Raw genomic sequence first — 23,573 nt, forward strand, 5'->3', positions numbered from 1 at the left:
TAATGTGTAATTGTTTTGTGTAATTTTAACTTTGTTTGTTCGTATGTATTTGTCTTGAAATGTGCTGCCTCTTGGCCAGGACTCCCTTGAAAAAGAGGTCTTTGATCTCAACGGGACATTCCTGGTTAAATAAAGGTTAAATAAAATAAAAATAGTTTTCCCTGACGGATACTGAAGTTCACAATCGCATGTGGGGGGGAAAGGGAAAAAACAAAACAAAAACAGCCTTAGATATAAATAAAAATGTTAATTTTATTATTTATACAGTGAAATTTGTTTAACAAGAACAATAAACCTGAGAATCTGCCTCAGTTTTTAAACCGAGGGGGGGGAAAAACACAGTGGCCCTGAGAGCTCACGTCACAAAGACGTACGAGAAGATAAAACACAAGCAGATGAAGAAAACATCCTCACTGATGATGTCACAAGTGAAAAAAACGAATGCCACAAATGCTTTTTGGGTTTTTTTGTTGTTATTGTCCAGTTTTCTTAAATACACATAGCTCTCAGGCTCTGTAACAAAAAAAAATCATAAACTTAATACCCAACATATTCAAGTAATTTAGCAGACCTAAGTCTGTCCCAGTTGTTTCAGTGATGACGAGACAAAATTCAAAACACAAACTGTAAAAGACTTTTTTCTAGATAATTTAAGATAAATGTAAATGCACTTTTATTCCAACAATATAACTTAATTTCATTTCACACAAACCATTAAAGTAAACTGTAAGAAAAATGATAAAATTGAAGTTAAATTTTAAAACCTTACTATACATTTCACTTCATGTATGTACAAACCTGAAAGCCTCTATTGCCTGCGCCATTCAAACATTGCTCTCCCATAAACATTAGCATTCTTGTATTTGTCCGCATGTTCCATGTATGGCATTATCCGTGCTTTAGGATCGTTTAGAAAATCCTTCCTCTGATGTTCGTTTTGGAGTAGGTGAGAGGTCGAAGTATCGTCACTGTGCAGCTGGAGGTTCGGTCAGCATGCTCGATAGACTGACCTCTGCCAGCTGGGAAAGGTATTTCTGTTAAAGAGAAATCAAAGCAGATACCTGCTTAATACCTGCAAGTTGTGTGCTAGCCGTCTCATAAGTCGGTCTTGCTCCAGAACATCCCTCAGCACCCTAAAACCCATCCATGCTTTGGTTTTTCTTCAGACACCCTTCACAGGAAAGCACTTCACAATTGATCGATATAATCCCAGGAAGAGACACATTATACTCAGTAAAATTAAAGTAATCTAAATGCTGATATAAAAATCCAGCCTCATTCTGAGAAGTGTCAGCACGATGGCTTAAATCATTTATTTTGTACTGTCTCGAGATGAGAAGAGTAAAACAAGAATCAAAACAAAATCAAACAAAACAAACTGCTAAACACACAGAGCTTTGACAGACAGCACAACTGTTTAAAACTGTTTTTTTCCTCCTTGGAATGTAATGCATCAAATGTGAAGGAAACACGCTCCCCGACCTCGCTTCAGCTGTGCTGCAAAGGACGAGGGAAATGTAAGATGGGTCGGTGCTGACTGGCCAATAACGGGAAACCTAATACAGTCGCAAGTTTACATGCGATGCCTATGTTCGTGCGTATGTGTGCGCGTTAGGACGTGACAGCAAGCTGTATATTTATGTTCGATTTCAATTTACGATTACGATCCATTGATTTTGTTAAAAACTTTTTTTTGTCATTTAAATTTGAGCTGTTATGAAATGAACTTAGAAACTTAGAAAGACTTAGAAAATGGGTTCAACGATTTGTCAAGCCACAAACGCCCATTAGAAAAGTAAATCCTCACATTTCAGGAACTCGAATTAGCAAATTTTCTCTCAATAAACAATAACAAAAGAAAACAAAAGAGACAAAAGAGTTATTTATTGCCAAAAGTGTCTTTGTGCTATCTGATCATTTAATATCTGTTATGTCTTCCAAACGAAATTTTGTGAAGAACATCTTTCTGAGAGCAATGGAGTCTGAATGAATCATTTGCTCCATGCATTGATAGGTAACACAGCCTCTGCAGTGGGGTTAGTGCTGAATTAAAATATAAAGATAAGTCATTTTTATCATTGCAATCCTGTTTGGAGAACAGAATCCTACTTAATAAAAAAAGAAAAGAAAAATAAGTTTTATCCTCATGTGACAAAAGCAAGGCAAATTAATATAATATGCACGTGCTGACTGTGGAACAAAGAGATTACTCTCTAGGCTGAAAACAGCTGGTGTAATCTTTCATTAAGGCCACAGTTGATGTGGCCTAATGAATCCCTCAGTAAGGAGTGTGTGTCACACAGATCGACTCTATATGGGCATGCGGGAATGCCAGCACACACGGGTTTATGTCAGATACACTATCTCCCGCCATAAAGGCTTGATGTGTTCATATAATTAATTTCTCAAAGACTGGATAAAAGAATGGAGGTGTGTGCCGTCTCGCAGTTTGTACCTGTAGGTTCCTGTAATGGACGGTGCTGCGGCAGTGAGTGGTCTTTGCAGTTTCCTCACTGGTGTAGAAAAGTCCGCAGAGTTTACAGTAGAAGCCGGTTCTTGGCACAACAAACTCCACTCCTATGAGAGAGCGAAAACAAGAATTACAATTTAATCCTTGTCAAAAGACGAGACTCGCATGGTATTTAATAATGAAACCTTTTTTAGAAGGATTTTGATCCAGAACCACAGTCAAGCCTCATCCCACTAATTTGAGTCATTCTACAAATTTGCATACATTTTTTCTAGATAATAAAAAAAAAAACAATTATAGAAGGTCAGTTATCAAACGTAAATTAACTACTCTACTGGGACTGGCTCGTGGGTTTTGCGGCTGACTGAAACCATCATGCTGCTGGTCTCAGATTACACATTTTCTTCTCTCTCCCCCGGGTGCCCTGATACCAAATTAACTTTGAACTAACTTTAATTGTAAATGTTTTTTTCCTGTACTGACTTCTTTCAACTCATAGTCTCCATCATCCTTTCTTTTCTTTTTCTCCATAGAAAATACATAGTATTCTTTATTCTAACAAACATCACAAGGTTTTAAAATTTATTGTCTTTTAATCCAAATGTATCTTGTCCAGACGTGTTTTGTTTTTTTCTGCTTTCTAATATTTGTTCTATTTCCCCCCGTCTGCATAGGTTATAGTAACAGATTTAAGGGCACCAGATGGGTTGTAGCTGAAGGTAAACAGAGGCTTGGTTAAAAATTAAACATGGTTGGACCAATGAGCACTGAATAAAGCACACTGGGAGTGATGGGGTACGTGGAGACCTTAACAGTTGCTTGAATATTCTGTATGTCAGTTGTAAACAACTATGAATTCAGTGGGATTAAGGAACTTTACACTCTCATTGCAAAATGTCTTATAATAAACAAAACCCAGAAACTAAAGTAGTTTTCCGTCATGAACAATGTCAGGGGAATCAATTTGTTTGATTTAGCCGAGGGAGAACCTGGATCAAGTGTATGGAGCAGGACACGTGACATCTAATCATTTGTTCTGACTCCATCGGGCAATTATCTGAGCTATTTGCACATGGGCACAATCAGACATCACGCAGACTGAATGGAGCTGGCAAGGCAACAGCTGTTTAATGTCCAATATAACTCTACTGGACATTCGATGATAGATTTCCAAAGGGTAATGTAATAAAATCACAATCTGATTTTGTGCGGTTAAATTCAATTGAAAGAATGGGATTATATTATCTAACAATAAAAGCGATCATACCCTGCTGGCAGTGAGTTCTTATAGTCTGCCCACTGCATTCATTTCAGACTCAAAGACACGGCAAAGCCCTATTTTTAATACCAGGATTAATTATGTATAACATAACTGTATAGGTTCTCAGTCATCTGTAATCTTAAGAGCTTGCAGAGAAGGTGACTAGACTCCTTTAAGTTTTTTGAAGATGTTTCACCTCTCATCCATGAGGCTTCTTCAGTTCTGGACTTTAAAAGAAGTCCAGTCGCCTTCTTTTCAAGCTCTTAAGAATTATTTATAACCAAAACAACTAAAAAAAACAACAACAACACTTTTAGTTAGCGGGAATAAAATGATTGCTGGACATATATAAAACATAAGCGCAATGATAATGTGCTCTTAAATAACTAAAAGCTAAATGTATTAAGAATGTTCTAAATGGTTGTTTGAGGCTTTGTTACATATTGACTCAGTGACTCAGAAACCTTTGTAAATTTGTTTCTGACTGGGTCCCACAATGATCCACATTTATTACAAATAAGAAAAAGGCTAAAAAAAAACTAAATTTAAAAGCTGGAAACTAACAGGAGCCAAGCTGAATTGAAAACACATCCACCACACACACCTATTTTCACTTTCAGGCTGGTAAAAAACGAACAAGATGGAAACAATCAGAAGACTTATCAGTATTCCATTGGTGTTTATGCACACGGTTTTTTTCTGGACACACATGCAACAGAAATAGCTGCACAATGCTTGTGTGTGTGCACTGTGCACTGAGCTCTGTTGTTGTTGTGCCACTCCAGGGCTTTTGTACAGTAAGTCTCTGCACCGCAGGCTGAAAACTGGCCATGTGCTTTGGCTGCGTCATTCTAGCTCTAATGATGATATAAATACTGATCCCTCAGGGGTGCATTTCACAACCTGCTCACAGAAATAGGTCAGCAAGTAGCCAAGCAGTTCCAGGCAATTAGAGTGCTAATGCAACAGATTGTCAGTGCCCTTACTAATGGTGAAAAAGATAATACTTTATCTTTGGGACTAAGATTATGGGCTCAAGACTCCCGCAGCTTTTGTCCACGATAATGAATAAATATAGCTGTGATAAGCAGGTTTTAAGCACACTGCTTTGAAATATATGGACTAAAGAATTTTCAGAACTGAGAGCAGACAAAAGCATGAGGATGCACGCTGAGACTTCTGTTTCAAACCTTATTCTCTGACCATCAGGATATACATTTTTTTAACAGCAACGGGTGTTAACTGGCCTCTAACATACAACCAGGTTAAATTAAATGTAAATCTTTTACAAACAATTGTGCAGTTGATCAGAATGAGGTTGTTAATTATTAACAAACTCGTTAGGAGCAGAGGAGGTGTGTGTGAGCTTGTGAATTTCTAATGCAATGAAATCTGATGGTAAACAATTTTTAAATTGCCAGCTCAATAGTACAAAATCCTTTCTCCTGCGTGCTCTGTGCAGGCTCCCTCACCTAAACCTAAAGTATTTCCAGTAGTGCAAATGCATTTGAAGCTGACCATACCCTGTTGTGTGTTTTATCTGAGCAGCAGATTTTTTTTTTTTTAAATTTAATCAGAATGTCACACGTAAGAAGTCTAGACTAGATTAGAAAAAAGGTGTTACTTTTCATTTGATACTGCTGTAACTTAGTGGGTTATCTACCCAGACATCCAGTCTTCTACTGGTGACTTTTTTAGGTTGTGGACTTTATTCCGAATTATTGGAAAAACTTTAGAATGAGAACCGCTCGCTTTCAGTGATTTTATCAGTTCAACAGTAACAGTAACATGGTAACAAAACTGTGTTATGCTTACCCAAAGGAATGCCGTGTTCACTGACAGCTCTATCTTGTTCACGAGATGGTGAGCGGGCCTCAAAGTCTATGAAAGGCATATGAGTTATGAGAAAGAAACGTACTTACTTCTTGTTTTGTTTTTTGTATCTGGGTTAAGACAACTAAATAAAACACTTGTAGAAAAAATCTTCTCAGGTTACCCATCACGTAGCTCTAATTATATTTATAACCATATTGGTGACTTATTCTAATGAGGTACAGAAAGAGGAATAATTTTACAGGTCTCACACTAGCTAGATGCTTTTGTCCAACAAATGATTAACAAAACTGTATAAGTTTAACAAAATAAGCTTAACAGCTACACTTGTTTGTTTTTTTAATGAACATTAATGTTCTCTTGTAAGCAGTACCTTTTTTATGAACATCATCCTGGTGTTGCACTCCATTATTGACTACTTCCATGACCTGTCCTACTTCTGGGGTCTTGCTGTCCTCTAATACACAGATGTGATTTTCCATAGTCTCTCCTGGTGGCCCGTTGTTGGCTATTTCACTACCTTCAAAGCATGTCTCCTTCAATGCAGCTTTAAACTCCTCACTGGGGAATTCACTAAGGTTAGCAACTGGTAACTCAGAAGTCACTGGATTCGTTTTCTGTTCTTCTGGTTTGGCTGAAGTCGTAACAGTCTCTTGTTTCTCAGTTACAGTTGTTGCTGCCTGGTCTCCAGCATCCCCACAAGACTTTTCAGTCTCTGGAGATTTCTCATTAGATGTTGGCTGCACCTCCAAGGATGAGGAAGACGGCAATATAGACTCCTCTACTGATGGCTCCCCTGCTGAGTCTTTGGGGCAGGATGCAAACTCTTCCAGCTCAGAAAGGTCTGGCTCAATAATGGAATCATCTTCTCCTCCCACTTCATCTACAGTGACCAGTTCCTCCATGTTCTTAGGATACCAACACTCTTCATCTGTGTCGTCACAACTTTCCCGATCCTTCTCCTAAGAAAACGGGTCAAGAAAATTGTTTTTAATACCCTACTTCCAGCTGGAACCAGAGCTTATAAGGTGTCATAAACATCATGTTTACTTACAGCGTCCCTGTCTTTACCACCTTCATTAGTTTCTTTTGTCTTACTGATTCGCTGAGGTGAAACTGATTTTTCTTTTGACTCGCGGTCCTGAAAAATTCAATCTCTTTAGTTACAAGAAATATTTGGCAGATGTAAATAAACAATGTACATTTACAGAAGTTACTCACAGTATTTTCAGTAGCATTTTCTTTCTCTTTTTTCTCCGCAGCCGTGTACCTCCTGCTTGTTTTCTTACTCCTGCCCCTGCCTGGTGAACTCTGCCTCTTATTTTCAGGTGTTCTGCAAAGTGTCTGATCAGCCATCTCAAATTCTGAATGCCTGGACCTAGAGTGGTAGTCATCACCATCCCTCCTCTTTGGCTTTGTGTCATGTCGCTGGTATGGAGGTCTGAGCGGCTTGTCTGATTTGTACACTTGTTCCTTGTAGAAATCCTCTTCGATGTTCCTGTACGAATTATAGGATGAGCCTTGAGGGCTTCCTCGTGGGTGCCAGTCTCTGCCCCTCATCCCTTCTCCTCCACCTCCTCGCTCATCTGTAGATCTGAAACTAAGATGATCTAAGGATTTTTGGTAGGTCTTTCGACGGTCAGGCGCCCGTCCACCATTAGGTCGATCATCATCCACGCTGCCCCCATTCCTCCACGGATCATCCCTCTCCCTTTCATCCTCACCCCTTCTTAAGTGTGACGACCACTCCCATGAGCCCCGGTGGGGGCCCATACCGTCTGAGCCTCTCTCCGGACCCCTGCATGGTGGCCCTTGGGGGCTGTGGGCTGAGCTGCATGATGTAAAACTGGGGCTGTGGGAATGAGGACTTAGAGAGTGGCTGATAGGGCTGCGAGAACGTGCTCGCTCTGGTACAAAGCTAGGAAGAGAAGATGCACGTTTTTGAGATTGCATTTTCCCCATTAGCAACTCAAAGAAGTCTGCTGCATGAAAACAAACATTTGAGTTTTCTTACTGTTCATGTTGTTGCATCTCATCCCTTTCCCGCTGTGAGGTAATATCCTGGATGATTGATTGAACATCTTTACCTGGTTTCTAAATTAAAAAGACTTATGGGTTTAGTAAATGCCCAACAGAGTGTATAACTGATTTTTGAAAATGTTTCTCTTTAGTTTTACCTTGAGTTGCAGCTCCTTGTACCTCTTAGACATTCGTATTAGAAGTTTTTGGTTGTTAATCATAGCTGGAGTAAGTTGGTAGTACTGAACCATGGCATGAGCTGCCTCCACATATGCCATTTCTAGAAAGGCCTGATGGAGGAATACAATGTTAGAAAGTTGCAATAAACATGAACCCTGTTACGAGAGGTTCTTTTTTCAGGGCTAATCTTCTCAAACATATATACGTTTCAGATGACAGAGTAGATGGAAGAAAATCTGAACATCATCATCCTCCAGTATCGTATTTCATTAACGTAATAATTCACTGAAACATTTTCTTTAATCTTTGCAACTAATACAGTGATTTTAGAGTGAATGCTTTAAATTTGATAGGGGTGATATGAATGCTGCAGGTCTGTTAAACGAAACCCTGGAGCCTAAGTGAGCTGTCCAGTACTGGTAGTTAAACAGCCAGTAAGTTATGACTAAGTGTTTGGTATCATATAACAGCCGTGGCAGAAAAGAAGATGCAGATAATAAAAAAGAAAAAAAAAGATCATTGAAATTTTACACATGTGCTCCATATAAAGGTAATCATCCAATCCGCAACTTTTCTGGCGGTAACCACTAAAGAAATCTGTGCAAACATAGCAAGATGCTTCATATATTTTAAAGTTAAGTTCGGGGTATAATTAAACACCCTGCCACAGGTATTAAAACCCCAGCGGTCAACTGTATGTATGACAAGCAGCTGCAATCAATCAATAAATGCTAAAATAAAGAAAACTGTAACCATGTGTCCTGCATGGTGCACATTTTAAGCACAGAAGTTACCTTTTTATACTAATGTAACAAAGAATGTACTGATCTGAATGAGCAATGGCCAAAAGTATAGTTTTCTTTTTATATAGACATGTAATTGAGACCTAAACAGTTTCTGATAAACATGAACAACAAGTTACTATTCACTGATAAATAATCATTTTGTTTTACCTGATGTGTAGATCGCATGAGAATGTAATTGGTAACTTTGCCAAAGGGTATTCCCAGGTTGATGACATCAGTCTCTGTGCAGCTGCCCTCAGGGAGGTTGCATATGTGGACGACTCGACCGACGGAGGTGTTTCTGATCGGAAATGGCTGCAAATATGAAACAAAAATGCAATCTTTGAGCAACTTTAAATACTTTATCTGATCTTTATTTAGATCGTCAAACTTTAAAATAGCTTTATTCTATTTGCAGCACTTGTAACCATGACCAGGATACAGAGAGCTGTGTTTATGTGTCAATTTTAGTGTGTCCCACAATGAGCACACGACTTCCCAAATGCAGAATGCAGACACTGAAGACAGGTGTCAGCCATGGAATTCAGTTACCCAGCGTCTCAAAGGTAAATATAAAAGATATCACATGACATTTCATAGCTTTAATTTCCCCTTTGACAAATCTTAGCAAGAAGTTTTTTTTCCTTCCTTCCGGAATTATGTGAAGCTAGGCGTAGGAATTGTTATCGATCCTATCATCTAATTTTGGCTGATAACAAAAAACATATCTTCAAAACTCTGTGTCAATCTCTGCAGTATATGAAAATCATGCATACTGTGTAAAATGAGTCTAAGACTGCTAAGACACTAACAAACAAACAATGTGTAAATTTCCCTCCTTCATACAGCCCACCTTAGCGCATTTATTAATAGATCCTTGGGAGCCATCCAGCAGTAAAAATTACATTTTGTTATTTTTTGGCATTAGAGACATGTCAGTTTACTAGGCCCAGACACACACATCTCTCCAGGCTGTCAAGTATTGTGACCTGCACTGCTCAGCACCCACTTGTAATTCCTTTTTTAAATCTGACCTGAGAGGGGGTAATACAGAGGCACAATACCCTCTTTTGTTATGGAAAAACACTAGAACGTGCTCTCTCCGGTATAAAGCTGGAGAAGGAAGACAAGTGGAAGCTAAAGTGCTTCCTTTAGTAATTCTCACATACTTAGAGTTTGATAAACCCATCAAATAGAGTTTTATAACACGTAAAACTTTAGTATTAAAACCACATAAGATATATTGTAATTGATAATACAGATACCTGCAACTCTTATGCACCTTCTTTACTGTGACGGAGAAGAGTGAATCCTGCGTATTGCATCTTGCAAATACGAAGCGCTATATTCACCATCAGACTAGCTGGTGACATGCCGTCATGTTCCTTTGACATCACTGCAGAAAGCAGTTATAAATTCAACTTGTTATATCACAGAGTCTTAATTCTGCAACCATTGTGCTGCAACTGCAACTTTTCCAGCACCCCTCCTCTTCTTTCTGTGTCTCTGGTTGACAAACCTGACCGACAGTTCCATGTGTTAGCCAGACCGGGGTCTCGATTCGACCCGGAGCATTTTTAATTTTGTCCAAGAAAAGCCCAACAATAACAAAGACTTTACTTTGCTTGAATCTAGAGTGTATATAAGTCTTCGTAAAAAGTAACCTTTAAAATTTACATGTCAGTTTGGTGCATATTCTGTGCATACACAAACAGCCCAAACACAACATGTGCCATGTGACTATATTTTAGACAACAACAAAAAAAACATTTGATAATGCTATTAAAAAAAAAAAAAAAAAAGATATTATAACTTAATAGTTTCTGGCCAGCACAGTGACATTAACAACTTCAGATGCAATTATGATAATTCTATTAACAGCCACATGCCAGTTCCACCACCAGAACACATAAAGGTCAGTTCAGGATGGGCTCAATAAACAGATCCAGGAATAGGCTGTTTATGTCCCTGGGATATTAGTGAGAACAAGAGGCTCAGTCGCTGCTTGCTTTAGTCACAAATGTGTGACCTGTAAAAGTCAGGCCTGTGTCTGATAGGCCAGACAGTTTGACCACAGCATTAAGATCACTTTCAAGGTTGGCTCAGGCTTTGAACAGTAGCCGTTTCCGTGGTCCGCAAACCAGAAGTGCAGAGTTATGCCGTGTCGTTGACTACTCACAAGGAGACACTTTACACACAGCCTGGACCTCCTTAATGTGGTTTATTTATTTAAAAAAAATAATTTGAATAAATGACAGAAGACCTTTGGTAATGTTCAGTGTTCACTAAAACTTAATTATCAACAATTAAAATGCACAAATACATAAAGAACAGGAATGGAAGGACTTCAAATAATCTTTTAACTGAACTGGCAATCAACCCTGACTGAAATTGTTTAATTAAACCCTTGCGAGTTTCTTACAGTTTCTTACAATTCAGCGAAAGGAAACAGTCCTAAAAATATAGCTTTGCAATGTGTTCAGTAAATTGCAGTGGAATCTCTTCTGAGGATACGTCTGCTTTTTTTTACAAATCAGGGTTCATGCTGCAAGACGGTCAGTTTGGTTTCACAGTTTCTCCCCACGTTCCTACGCAGAGTGCTCACAAGCCGATTCCTCAGATCACTTTACCAGTCTCTCACCAGTCTGAAACTTAACACTGCTGCCTGGGGGGTGTGGCCCTAGGGTCTTTAGGTCTGTGCTCCATGCAGCGGTTAGCTGTAATCCTGTGTTTATCTCTGTTCGAGTTCTGTCGAAAGAAGCTACTGTGTTACGTCAGGCTGGACAGCTGACACTGCAGTGCAGAAGAACAAAAGTTGTGCATGCTTCTAATGTATGTATGAACCCACATTATTATATGTTGTGGTATCTTCACAGTGTAGTGGTTTACAAATTCCCTCACAAGCAAAAGATCCCTGGTTTGAGCCTTGGATGGGGCTGTGTCTGGAGGGACTTTGGTGAAAAAGTGTCAGATCCAACATTTGGTGGTACCTAAATCCCCTTTTGAATATAGAGCAGCTGAAAATAGCTTTCATCTTTATACTGGTAATTTTTTTTCCTTTTAGTCTGGTTTGTATCTGAGTTACTGTAGTTTTTATTTTTTAGTTTTAATTAAACTTTACTCACATTTCAGTTTAATTCCCGTTTGCTTTTAAAGCGACCATATCAGCTTAATTTGTGTTACTTCTAAATGCTTAGTTTTTATTGTAGTTTTTGCCTTAATATGGTAAAATGGTGCACTTTTGCATTTTGGTTTTGTGACTCTTGCCTGTGAAAAGCGCTTTTCAAAATTTTTATTCACTTACTAAAGTGTAGTTTTTATTTTTTATTTCAGTTAACTGCAACCACAATTTTTTTTATTTAGTTAAGTGAAATTAATGAAAACAATTTATGTAACTTTTTAATTTTTTTCTGTGCATATCTAACAACTAAATTGCTGTTACACTAAAAATAACACAGAATATCAAAACTTGTATGCGTGTGTGCATTTGTGTGATCCCTGGGATCTCGCAGGGCTTTAAAAACAATAAAACCTCACATGTTAGGCTTGGACAGGTGTGTGTTTATTGCAACCAACATTAGCTCATGTAGCACACCCTATAAATACTTCCACGCTAATAAAATCAAATCCTTTGTCAAAAACCAACCAAAGACGCACACGGCTTTTTCCATCACTTACTTCAGCATTCTGTTATACAGTTACCCTGGCAACAAAGAACAAACAGCGGCTTTAGCGGCGAAGGAATCTAGTTTAAACATTAAGGCATCCATCTCTGGATCGGCCTGTCTTGTCTTTGAATTTGACTTTGAATTTGTCACAAATTAACTTTAATTTAAAGTTACAAATTTAACTTCAAAATTTAAGGGAAATTATAGAAAGTGAGAAAATATAATCTAACAAGTTGAATGCCATGCTTTATGCATTATAAAAAACTGAAGCTAAAATAAAGTATAGAGCACACGAGTCTGTATAGTGTGTTTGTGTAACCATATTAATACATATCCATGCACTGGGTGTGTGTTGATGCCCGCAGACTGTTGAAAGCTGCATGCTAGTCATAAGTGTAGGCTTCCCGAACGTTTGCTGGGTCTAATTTTGGTGTCCTTTCTCTTCACTCATCATCTGCACTGTGCTTTTCAAGAGACCTGTCTTCATGATGGACGCCTATCAACAGCTGCTGTTTTTTTAACCCCAGTCAAACACAGGCTCTTTAACTCAGGCAAACTCACTGCAGGACCACAGTTAGGACAACTATCCTTCATCTATACTCTTAGAAATACTTTAAAATCAGTGTTAGGATTAGTTTTTGCTTTTGCAACCCATTTGGTAACCCTCTACATTGCTAATATTAATTATGTTTGAATCCTTCAGTGTCATCAGGAGGTTAAATCTAAGTGTCTTTACATATTAGGGTGCATAACCAGAAAACAGAAGTAAAAGAAAAAGTGTTCAAGCAATTACAAAAAATCTCTTATTCTTAAAATATAAATGTATTCTTGAATAAATCTGGATAAATGTTCCTATGTATGTATTTGTATTTATTGCTGTTGTGCTCTTTTTTAAACCTAGGGCTTTCGTAATTCATGCGCTTGATAGATTTGGAAGTAGTCTTCTAACTATTAAAGTTCAGTGGAAGAGCGCTAACATGAAACTTGGTGTTGGGCCTGAGCGTCTGTCAACAAGGTGAACTGAGTCCATTCAATAAGCAGCACACATTTGGTGTTGATTCTTACTTATTCACTCTTTCTTGATGTTTAAATGTCACATGAAAGAAGTGTAGCAGAATAAATGCTCAGAAAAACTAAATGAAGAGATCATGTCAAAGGTATAAGAGCCCTTTGAACATACTGTTGGATGTTCAAATGTAATTTAAAAAATCAAATTTGAATTTTTTTTTTTTTTTTATAGGGAGTGAAAAATCAAGAATTTCAGCTGCTTCTTTGTCACTAGCATTTTTTCCAACTTATCTTAAAATTTGATTTATGTGCTCTGGGCAAGCTCTAACAAAGAACCATGTATCCAATCCAAAAAACCCAAACATTTGTCTGACCTTTGACTCTGGCTGGTGTGAGGCAAATCCTGTGTCTGGCGTGGGGTAAGTCTTCATGGCTGTAGCTGGCAAGTATGACATACTGGCTCCTGAGGATACATCTGTGGAAACAATTTGATATGGGAACTTACAACTGTCCTGAAACAGTAAACCCAGTGCGAGGGAAGAACTTTGCTTTAGTAAAGTACATTTTCAAACTGTTAAATATTTTGTTCAAAATGTTTAATATATTTTTTTATTGTTGCTTTTTCTTAATTTCCTCTTTGTTCAAAGTCTTTTTTTGCCCCAACCAGCACCTAGCTGGAAGAAAAGGCTTTGCTAAACACGTCACTCTTGAGAAACATCTGGGAAACAGTAATGATGCTCCACTGTGATGCAGATGTAGTTGCAGTTTCATTTGCATAACCCATTTTCACACAAGCCCTGTAGCTTTATAGATATTACAGATGGAGATGCAGCTGAGAATGAAAATGTTTGATGAGTCAGATTGGAGTCTTCATTCTGCAGTTTTCTCTGCACCACAACATTCACATGGTGTCTGATTAAGCAGATTTCTGCCATTTTGGCCGATGTGAGAATCGTGCAGGCATTAGTCCTAGCTAACTCGTGGTGATTATGTTTTCTTGTCTCTTTCCCCTCATGCTTGAGCCAGTTGCAGCAGATGGCTGAACTTCCCTGAGCCTGGTTCTGCCAGAGGCCTCTTTTTGCTACACGAGAGCTCTTCCTTCCCATTGTTGTGTAAATACTTGCTCATAAGGGACCATCCAATCACTTGGATTTTAGCTCCAAAACTATTTAAACCAGATGGTTTAATCTTAAGTGCAGAGTGCCTCCACAATAGATATCCAAATGTTAGCTTCAGATTTATTTAAACCCTAAAGAGAAGATTGTCTAAATTTAAAATCGGTTGAATGTGCCATAGGAGCTGTAACTATGATGGAATGACCTCAGAACTATTGGAAATTGGCACACAGTACTAGCATAGTTCAAACAGCTACCCAGTCTTGGGTAGCTCAAAACACATTGTTTCCATTTTATTTAAAGACATTTCTTCACCACCCTTCCAAGCAATGGGAATACAATACTGAGACAGAGATCTTCTAACAGATTACTCATCCAGTAAAAATTGTGTTAGGTAATTAATATATATTAATGCTGTATGGGCTTGTTGGCAGTTTGTAGTTAGTAATTATACATAAGTGAATGCATGAAGCATATATAATAGGATCAAGAGAGTTTGTCAGAAAAGCAGCGCGTAGAAGTCTTCGGCTTTGTTGTGTTTACTGCTACTCCTCCAGCATGTACAAAAAAAGATGACTTGGCACGGTGCAGCACTGTTTTAGGACTTCAAAACACTTCACGCTAACTGCACGCAGCACTTCAATGTGTTAAAATAAGAAGTGTTCAACTATAAAAACATGCTGCCTCATGTCCTAAAAATACCCCGTTTCTCATAATCAAGTGATGAGTAAAATATCACTCTTACAGCAGGAGTTAAGACTGATGTTTTACACTTTGTGCTAATGTAAGGAGATACACAGCTGGTGGTGTTGGTGGTGGGTTATCCTACCTTGACTCGCAGCAGAACAGACTATGTGGTTCGTTCCTGCGGGGTTCAGACCTCCATCAGAAGGCCTGCTGACAGCATAGTGAGTAGCTCCAGCTGATACCACCGCTGAACTGCAACAATCAGAGACGGCTGATTTTAGCTGCCTCTCCCCTGCCTTGCTCGCTCATATCTTATGACAGAGCTCATATTCAGAGAAAGATTAAGACAGCTGCATAAGAAGTAAGGAAAAGGAAACTAACATATTTCCAACTGCTAAAAGAGGTTTGCTCTGAATTGATCGACATCGTTTTAAAGCTGTGTAAAAAGTCTGAAACTCAGCAAAACAAAAACCACAACAAATCACATCAACACAGAGGCTTACTGAACGTCCTCAGTCATCAATGATAGTCTAATTTAGACTGTGTGCAGTGAATTTTTGGAGTTGTAAATGACTCACCTGTCATTTGCATACAACATTCGATTCTGGAGGTGTAGCTTTCCCTTCACGTGCTGTTCCCAGTCCTAAACACACGTACACACATAAACACTGTCTGAACATGTAGACTCAAACAGCTTAGACACAGGAAGCCCAATACTTGCCCTCCCTTAGTGGCTCTTAGCTACCCCTTGTATAACCTCATGGCTGAAACCAATTAAAGAGACACCATCATGGACTTAGAGGCCATCGAACAAAAATACTTAACTACTGTATATTAGCTATTCTTAATATCTGCTTAATGCTCATTCAGAAAGTCAGGACTTGTTTAAATTTGTAAAATCCTTCAAGCAACGCACAAACTTGTGTTTTAGTTCAAGAAAACTAACTTTGTTCTGTTCCTGTTTCAAATATACAAATGCATAGATTCATATAATGGTCACGTGCTAAGATTTACACTCATCAATTTGCTCACCTTTAGGTTGTAGACCTTCTTGTCACAAATGCTACACTGGTGTGGCAGCTGAGTGGGTGTAACAGCATGGTAATCATTGACTTGATAAGGCTGAAGTGTCCTGGTACCTGACGATAAAGCTTCCTCTTTTCCATGCAGGTGCTGGTAGAGTCCTAAAGCCTGCATGCCACTTGAACCAAAAGAGGAAACTGCTGCACTATTGCAGTTTAACTTCGTATCATGGGTTGGCTCCTCTGGGTTATATAGTTCAGTCCTAGGCCGAGCCGGCTGTCCAGCTGGTGTCCACGCAGGGGGAGGATTAGAACCCACATCCACCATACCGGTGTGAGACAAGTTGGTTTGACCTTGCCATTGCTCTTTATGTCCCATTGAGTTAAAAATGTTCATTTTCTGCTCACTAAACCCAGCTTGTTGTACTTGCATATCCTGTCTATAGAAATCTCGCTGAAGACCAACATTGGTCATGTTATTTGCCTGAGTATTGATAACTGTGGACAGCCCGTTACCAGCAGTGGCTGATGCTGCAGATGTCCCTCCAGATAAGTTGTACTGAAGTCGTCTGTCTGTGTCAGAGGGGTAAGTCGACCCAGACTTTTTCCCATACTCATTGCCCTGTTGACCCATCGCGTCTCCTCCACAAGGATGGTTCAGCCTAACAGTGCCTGAATTTTGGTTGAATCCCCCACTGACCAAGGCTCCCAAGGCTGAATTTGAAGAGGGGAAACCTAGCACTCCTGTGGGGAAGGCACTCTGTTGACTTCCAACCATAGTTGAAGTCCGTAACTGATTAAACAAGGGCTGAGACATGTTGATATTGGAGAGAACCTGATTGAGAACAGTGGCCGCAGCAGCTGTGTTGCCTTCCTGAGCCAGTTTCAGGCGATGGAGGGTAAGCTGGGCCTGGAGCTGAGCGAGTTGGAGGCTGGCTGGAGTCAAGAGGAGCTGCTGGTTTTGCTGCTGAGGACCTGTCTGCGAACTGCCTGGGAGCTGGACACCCAACTGGAGACCCTTATTGTCAACACCGTCCAAAGGTCCCGAAGTGATGCTGCAGGGTACAAAAGATCACAGATGTTTTTCAGGAACCTCAAAGATCTAATCTATTAACCTTGCCTATGATTCTAAGCCTGTTTCTGAAGATTTGGGCAAATTTAACTGATACTTATAGGCTACAGAACAGATCTTTGCTCTGTTCTTCATTAAAAATGGTGGATTTAGTCTACAACTGTCTGTAAAGTGTCAATTACACATTACACATGTTTTTCATTTCTAATAAAATATGTGGCCAATACTGTGATTTGTATGATATTTTCAGACCATTTTCTTTTATAGCTTCATAATTATTTACTAGTGATTTGCAATACTGCAAGGTTTGGTAGCAATCCAATACCAAGTAAAGACACAGTGAGTTTTGCTAATACCAAAAACCAATATATATACTTTTAACTTAAAAAGCAGCTTATGTAGAGCAGAGAGCTGTGTCATGATTTATGACATCAATCATCACCAGTTTGCAAATTCTGAACACATTTTAAATATCACTAAAGCATTTTTTACTTTCCAGAATATTTAGTTCACAAAATAAAACACAGCTTTCACTAAACCATCGATTCAATCTTGCTAGTATTACTCTGATAACAATACTGGCTCAATATAATGATAATAATAATAATAATAATAATAATAATAATAATAATAATAATAATAATAATAATAATAATAATAATAATGGATTGGATTTATATAGCGCTTTTCAAGGCACCCAAAGCGCTTTACAATGCCACTATTCATTCACTCTCACATTCACACACTGGTGGAGGCAAGCTACGGTTGTAGCCACAGCTGCCCTGGGGCAGACTGACAGAAGCGAGGCTGCCATATCGCGCCATCGGCCTCTCTGGCCCACACCAGTAGGCGGTAGGTGAAGTGTCTTGCCCAAGGACACAACGACCAGGGCAGAGAGTACGAGGATCGAACCAGCGACCTTCCGGTTACAGATGCGCTTCCCAACCCCCTGAGCCTGGATTGATATGTGTACACATATTGTTTCCCACACCTATATATAAGTAACAACCAATTCTCTACAGTTTGCATCACACAGGGTCTTGTGTACAGAGCATTTTTTTAAAAATTTGATTTGCAAATGTTGTGTACTGATACCAAATAATGACACATTTTGCACAGTTTGCACAGTCCTTTGCAACAGCTTAATAAGCACTGATATTGTGCTTGGCTTAATGCCCACCGGCAGCTAATTTCTGATTAGCTTTCATTACACTAACTAATACCATATATCGCTGGTATTACAAAGAAAGATTTATCAGATACTTCACAGTTTTCCTTTTCTTGCTGATATTGGCTGATTTAAAGTTTCAAAGTTTCAGCTTTAAATTTTTACACACTTAAGTGCCCCACAGCTAATATCTGCACACATGGAAAATCTCACAAGCAATAAACCAGAAAATGAGAGTTTAGCACTGCCATTAGCCTGTTGTCATTGCTGCTGGGATTATGGCAAACCAAACAATGTAATTACACAGCATTTTGCTTCTGATAAGCAGATTCCCATCTGCTTATGCATTGAAACAATGTCTTAAATCAAACATAATTCCCAAAGGTCCCAACCTAAAACTATCAGGTCTCCTGCCAGGTTCATTTCCATACCCCAACGGGTCACAGTTGTTTTTCAGGACCTACACAGTATAAACATTGTGGCTAATCAGTGTGCATATGGACACAGACACTATGTTTTAACCTGTTAAGACCTGTTCATCAATTTAATTTTGAAACCTTTTGAAAGTTTATTACATCTCTATGGCACATATACTAGCATAATTAAAGCAATGTTATATCCATCTAAAGCAGCATATATTTGATCCAGTATGGTCAATACTAACACATCTCCAGTCCATTGTTGACAGCACAGGAAATGTCATGTATTCTTTAATTAAGTCCAAGGTGCAAGGATGAAACAGAAAGGTAAGAAGACAATCCACTGAGGTATTCCCATGACGATGGCCACGTGTACTGACACATCTGCACATCTCCTGAAAATCTCCCTGTCATGTCTCTTTGTCAATTTCTGAAGGCTCAATTCTTCATATTTAGCAGCTTTTACAGGTAATAAAGAGCTGATAAAGTCTAAAAATCACACTGTCTTGGTACTGATTGTGTTGTCCCCACATAAGTCAGTTTGCTCCATTTTGCAGTTAACCTGGGAGCTCATTTCATGTTCATGCTCACAGAACACAGAAAAACCCTTAAAAGGTCTCTGCAGACCTCCATTAGCAACCTGTGATATCCTACTCACAGCATATGAAGCGAGCTCAGTGTGTATCATGAGTGTCTCCTAAAGAAGTTAGGTATTGTCCGTTTGAATACAACTTATGCGTTCACATTCTCAATCTGCCCCAAACGGGATGTAAGCAGCAGCAACACATGTGAACTCCCTCGACCAATCACACGATTGGAGCCTCGCAGCAAGCAGTTCACATTAACATGTCTAGAATAACATCATCTGTTAATCCTACATCACAAGTACTGCAATCCTCACACATTTCCTCTTGCCAGTCTGCCTCTGTGTGCCTGTTAGATCTGAAAACTGCTGAGTATGAGTTTGGAAGATTTTCCTGCAAAACTATCTCAGTAAAGCACGTGATCCTACAATCCCAATGTCCCTCTGGGTCTTAGTCAGTGCAGCTATCATCTCAATTTTGTCTGCTATAAGAAATAAACTGAAGAAAGAGATTAGACTTTCTAGATCTTACTCTCCATCTTGGCCGCAGCCTTGCATTCACAGGGTATTATCTTTAACTCATTGAGGATTTGGGATCTTGCAGTGTGGCTTTGTAGACCTCAATCAGCTGATTACTTATGTAAATGATGTTCCACCTCCTGATATTATAGCATCACAATGCAAAGAAAAAGCACTGGGAAAAGCAAGAAAAATCAAAGTTTGGATAGCCAGAGTTCAAACGCAAGTACAAAACACAAACATTGAAATGAGCTGTAGGAAAATTAAGTCCTGTATGATTTTTAATCGTAATATTTGCATATTAATATTTGATTTAACATTATTCATCCATGTAAAACATAAATTCCATTTAATTTTGACAAAGATGTTGGAAAGTTAGCACCTGAGCTATTTATTTACAGACACAACAACACAACACAAACTGTTGTAATAGAACAACACAACCCACAGGTGCCATGACCCTGTTTCACTGGCCAGCCTTTTCAGTTTCTGATGAATGCTCTTACACGAGAGCTAAACTTAGTCGACTTGACTATTCATCACATTATCTATGTTAAGCCCTTGACACCGGCCTGCCTGGCCACTGCTTCAATATTTGTGCAAATACTCTGTCAGAGACAAATAAGCGACAGCCATAAATCTTTGTTCACAGCAATTATGAAGCATTTGAATCTGGATTATTTGCAATTTTTTCATAAAAGGTAGTACTGTGCCTAAGAAGTGAGAGATTATAAAATGGATTTTGGTTGTTCTAAACAAACAAAAGTCAAAAGGCATTTTCAAATATTAATTTAAGAAACAGAATCTTGCAGAGGATTATCACCTTCATGTCTGTCATCCTGTTGGCTTCTTCAGTTGTGATATGGTCTTGTGACTACATCGTCACATCATAAACTTGTCATATCATATCCATCACTCACACTTCAAGTGAGCCATAAATCATCTTGCTGTATATACTGTGGTCCTAAAATCCCACCTCTCCAAATGAAACATCGTGAGTTTGTTTTGGACTTTGAGAATATTGTAGTACACTTTGTATTGAAATATTGTATTAAAGGTTGTGTATTTTCTACAGTATAAGAGTAATGGCTGATGTATAACACCATCAAATCATAAAAAAAATACTAGTTCAATCAAATCTGATAATAAAGCATTCATTTAACTTATTATGTGTCCAAAGTGGTACATCACAATGAGTTAGTTCATCAGCAGAACTTTCTGTTTCCAATAATTGGTCATACTCAGTGTTTTGGCTTATTACCCTAATTTAGTCAACAGTTTTTATTGTTCTTTGTCTGTAAAGCTCTTTGGAACTTTGTTAATAAATAATTTATGTATTTGCAACACATACAAAGCAAAGTAATCCAGTACAGTCTGTGGAGTTATAATACCTGTGCGTATGATATTTTGCTCATCCTGGACAATTCACAGCTCCCAGTTCTTCTTAAGTGAACAAGCATGCTGATGGAGAGATACACTTACACCATTCCAGCTTATGACTCAAAGCTATAAATACTAGAGTTGCCCTCTGCCATCATGATACACAGTGTCCTTAATAGGCTAATATGGACTCTTGGGCTCCTGGCACAGTGTGCCAGACACTTCAAACTAGTCTTGTTATGACGATAGGGAATATAGGTGTCAAAATAACCTCAACCAGTTGTGGAAGGGAAGGGTTTAACACTATGTATGTCTACATATATGTTTCTGTAGCTTTCTCATTCATAGATAGATAGATAGATAGATAGATAGATAGATAGATAGATAGATAGATAGATAGATAGATAGATAGATAGATAGATAGATAGATAGATAGATAGATAGATAGATAGATAGATAGATAGATAGATAGATAGATAGATAGATAGATAGATAGATAGATAGAATAAACATTCAATGTGACTTTCTATATTTAATTGAAAAGTGGAAAAGAATATCAAGAATATTTAATAACTACAGGAATGGACAGGAAACGTAAATAGGAAGTTATAAAGTGACAAACAAATCTAATCTGAAGACAAATCATTCAAAACAGAAAAACAAACAAAAACATGCATTTCTGTTTAAAATAACCAATTTATCGAACTTTTCAAATGGACTAGAGAGCTTAGATTTGAAACATGCCTGTGCAATTTTCAATCCTAACACACTCTGGTACTATAGTATCCAAAAGAGAAAACAGTTGCAAATCATATATAAAAACATCACACGTGTATGAAATACAAATATAATATTGATATTATACATTATATAAATGTAAGATGGCGGCACGTATGCAGCTGCACAGCGCCCCCAGTCCCACAATTTGTTTTATTTTTATTTTGAAAATAAAGGGCTATTCTATTCTTTTCTATTCTATATTTGAATATTCAAATATAGAATATATTTGAATCATCTGCCGTGATGTGTTCTTATTTTGTTTCAGGTGGTGTGCCAGTGTGTTTTTTGGTGTGTATTTGTTACAGTTCCCTGCTCTGAGTGACGCGCTGAAAACAGCCTCTCACAGTCAGAGTCGCAGTACAGATTCATAGCAGACAGCATTAGCTCAGTCTTCAGAATAGCTTCATGTGTTCTTAGCTACATAAATACATGTACAGGTTTCTATTTCGTCCCACAAGGTTTAATTTTAAAAATACATAATTAGAGAGAATATACATCAGAATTACGGCTGTTTATAAACTTACGGAGCAAAGTGATGGCAGATGGTATCAAACAAGAATGTCTACTTTCTCATATGGCATCATTTACAAGTTAATTTGCTGCTAACTATGCATGCTCACTTATTCATTTTTTTCTGATAGGGAACCATAAGCTGTCACAAAAACATAATAAAGACTCATAGTGACCTTTTTGCTAAAGAAAAAAAAGGACAATAAAAAGAGGTTAAAGGCTGAGTGTCATCAGCATATTTTAAAATCAAATGAAAATACATTCCTTAACAACAGAAAATATGATGTTTCTAATAACATAAACCAATATAAAATGCCAATAACCAAAACAATATAAATCCATTTTATTAAGAAAATCCCCCCCCCCCCCCCCCCTTGTGGACAGGGGCACATACGTTGTGCATTATGATGTCCTCCCCCATATTTTCACTGTAGTTCAAGAATCTAATTATTTCTAATTATTTCAGTGAAAAATTCATATGAATGTTAAAAGAGAAAACACCCATCTATTTCCTTATTCAGAGAGCAGTCAGATAAGCTCTATTCTGCACCTGGAGCGCTGATTCCTTTTAAATTCAGCTCAACAAAGCATTATACAAATACAAGACCACATCCTAATGTCCAGTTAAAACTTCATTCGTGCATACTGTATTATGAGAAGCATACGTAAAGCAGCAGATTCATAAAAATCAGCCAAAAACAGCTGCCAAGCAACTTTGACTGATAGTTGCTTCCTGTTCTATTTTAAAAACAATAATAACACAGTCGTTTGGGGGACATGTCAGACTACAACAACCACATTCTCTCTGCAAAACTCGCAAGACAGCATCATAGTCAAAAACTTGAGCGTTGATCTGGTCTGTCTACAAAGCCTCATCGGAGGAAGTAACAAATTAGAGGAAGGGTTCAGGTCCAGTTTGGTTCAAGAATAGTCATCCGCTGAGTCCAGTAAAACATCCAGCAAAATGCAACATTGTCCAAAACAGTTGCATCTTCACGATTAGCTATAAATCCTGCTTCCGTGCAGCTGACAACACTTGATGCTATACACCCAACGAGCCAAAACTGACAAGCAAACCTTGACGTATTGGAAGA

At 38.3% G+C, this 23,573-nt stretch overlaps 1 protein-coding gene across 2 annotated transcripts in view; it reads right to left on the minus strand.

The window, feature by feature from the left end:
• Window positions 1-232: 232 nt before the first annotated feature.
• Window positions 233-23,573, minus strand: part of rbm20 (RNA binding motif protein 20) — a 45,983-nt gene continuing 22,642 nt past the window's right edge. For both annotated transcript variants that reach the window (XM_085410363.1, XM_085410364.1), the window contains exons 2-14: window positions 16,059-17,103; window positions 15,605-15,669; window positions 15,169-15,278; window positions 13,599-13,699; window positions 8,717-8,863; window positions 7,742-7,873; window positions 7,579-7,658; window positions 6,786-7,482; window positions 6,619-6,705; window positions 5,938-6,526; window positions 5,547-5,612; window positions 2,456-2,577; window positions 233-1,034 (exon numbers count right to left, since the gene is read on the minus strand). In XM_085410363.1, coding sequence (XP_085266489.1) covers window positions 966-1,034; window positions 2,456-2,577; window positions 5,547-5,612; window positions 5,938-6,526; window positions 6,619-6,705; window positions 6,786-7,482; window positions 7,579-7,658; window positions 7,742-7,873; window positions 8,717-8,863; window positions 13,599-13,699; window positions 15,169-15,278; window positions 15,605-15,669; window positions 16,059-17,103 — 3,310 coding nt within the window. In that variant the 3' untranslated portion in view covers window positions 233-965. The remainder of the gene's footprint in view (window positions 1,035-2,455; window positions 2,578-5,546; window positions 5,613-5,937; window positions 6,527-6,618; window positions 6,706-6,785; window positions 7,483-7,578; window positions 7,659-7,741; window positions 7,874-8,716; window positions 8,864-13,598; window positions 13,700-15,168; window positions 15,279-15,604; window positions 15,670-16,058; window positions 17,104-23,573) is intronic.

Source organism: Rhamphochromis longiceps, linkage group LG6, assembly GCF_057381845.1.
Source record: "Rhamphochromis longiceps isolate RC_006_pf linkage group LG6, R_longiceps_female_GT1.1, whole genome shotgun sequence".
In the NCBI taxonomy this organism is placed as follows: domain Eukaryota; kingdom Metazoa; phylum Chordata; class Actinopteri; order Cichliformes; family Cichlidae; genus Rhamphochromis; species Rhamphochromis longiceps.